The sequence below is a fragment of the Lucilia sericata genome, unplaced genomic scaffold, assembly GCF_015586225.1.
Source record: "Lucilia sericata isolate MDLA Ls3-8-SP2 unplaced genomic scaffold, ASM1558622v1 Contig000350F_arrow, whole genome shotgun sequence".
Taxonomy (NCBI): domain Eukaryota; kingdom Metazoa; phylum Arthropoda; class Insecta; order Diptera; family Calliphoridae; genus Lucilia; species Lucilia sericata.
The window spans coordinates 91,892-93,466 of NW_023994370.1; the positions used below are offsets into that span (position 1 = coordinate 91,892).

Sequence of the window (1,575 nt, forward strand, 5' to 3'; positions counted from 1 at the left end):
TTTACCACAAAAAGTAAATCCCCGTAGAAGCAACCTCAATATCTCCTGCAACGTTTTTAGTGTTGTGGTTGTATTTGGCTTGGTGTTACCATTTGGTAAAAATTTCTTAAATTTTTTTTGGTTTTTAATTTTCTGTGGAATATGTAATAAATACATCGAAACCCTATAATTTCCAAAAAATCTATATTCTACCTTGTATTAAGACCCAGCAGGCTCTCTCTATACGATCGTAAATATAAACCTTTGGCAACACTGTTTTAAATACATTTTCTTGCAAAAAATTTTATATTTAAAATCAGTATCTTGTGGTTTCTTCAATGCACGACATGCACATCTTCGTCCCTTTAATTTTAGTATTTTGCACGATCTCGTCTGGTTTTGCGGCTGCATTTTATGGTTTCTACGGAGATTCCGGTAAGATGAGACATTGTTGTTTTTAATAAAAAAAAACAAAATTGTTTACTATTTTTAAGTGTCACGTGAGTAAATAATAAAGTTATGATGAAAGACGCAATATGTATAAAAATATTACAAAAGTTACGACAAAGTGTTATATTATTAAAAATAAAGATGTTGAAAAACAAATCTATACTTTTAGCTCATCCTGGTAAATGTGTTATAAATGGTTTAATCTTATCACCCGGCGAAATTCATTACAATCAAACCAACTGCGAAAAAACTACATGTGATGAGAAAACTATGGTATATTTTCTAAGGTATACACTTCTTCGTGATTATGAAATGATAATGGTTAAGATTATTTAACTGTAATTAATTATTAAACTTTTAGTTGTGGCATATATAAACCACCTAATGATTGCAAATTGGGAGAACCTATATATCCAGATGCTCCATATCCTGACTGTTGCCAACGTCATGAAATATGCAATGCTATAGCTGTTGATGAATAACAATATAATTAATCTTTTTATAACAAACATTTTAAAATTTGTGTTTTTTCTTTTTTGTAAAACTCGACTATAGTCAATACCGAAGACTAAACTATAGTCCTTACTTAAGACTAGAATATAATCTAAAAAACTATATACTAGACTATAGACTTGACTATAGACTAGACTTGACTATAGACTAGAGACTAGACTACATACCAGACTATAGACTAGACTTTAGACCAGACTATAAACTAGCCTATAGTCTAGCCTATAGTCTAGTCTATAGTCTAGCCTATAGTCTAGTCTATAGTCTAGCCTATAGTCTAGTCTATAGTCTAGCCTATAGTCTAGCCTATAGTCTAGTCTATAGTCTAGCCTATAGTCTAGCCTATAGTCTAGTCTATAGTCTAGCCTATAGTCTAGTCTATAGTCTAGCCTATAGTCTAGCCTACAGTCTAGTCTATAGTCTAGCCTATAGTCTAGTCTATAGTCTAGCCTATAGTCTAGTCTATAGTCTAGTCTATAGCCTAGTCTATAGTCTAGTCTATAGTCTAGTCTATAGTCTAGTCTATAGTCTAGTCTATAGTCTAGTCTATAGTCTAGTCTATAGTCTAGTCTATAGTCTAGTCTATAGTCTAGTCTATAGTCTAGTCTATACACCATAGGCTAGACTATAGTCTAG

General features: G+C 31.7%; 1 protein-coding gene across 1 annotated transcript; it reads left to right on the plus strand.

Moving 5' to 3' along the window:
- Nucleotides 1–318: 318 nt before the first annotated feature.
- LOC119603976 lies at nt 319–942 on the plus strand. Its single transcript, XM_037956284.1, has 3 exons — nt 319–414; nt 599–716; nt 791–942. Exons 1-3 carry the CDS (start codon nt 327–329, stop codon nt 909–911), a joined length of 327 nt encoding a protein of 108 aa, XP_037812212.1. The 5' UTR covers nt 319–326; the 3' UTR covers nt 912–942.
- Nucleotides 943–1,575: the final 633 nt, after the last annotated feature.

Bases quoted from the DNA above. Each gene is read 5' to 3' on its own strand.
- LOC119603976 (XM_037956284.1), top strand. From the start codon at position 327: ATGCACATCTTCGTCCCTTTAATTTTAGTATTTTGCACGATCTCGTCT. The intron at 415-598 runs GTAAGATGAGAC...CTATACTTTTAG, and splicing joins TGGTTTCTACGGAGATTCCG to CTCATCCTGGTAAATGTGTT. The intron at 717-790 runs GTATACACTTCT...TTAAACTTTTAG, and splicing joins ACTATGGTATATTTTCTAAG to TTGTGGCATATATAAACCAC.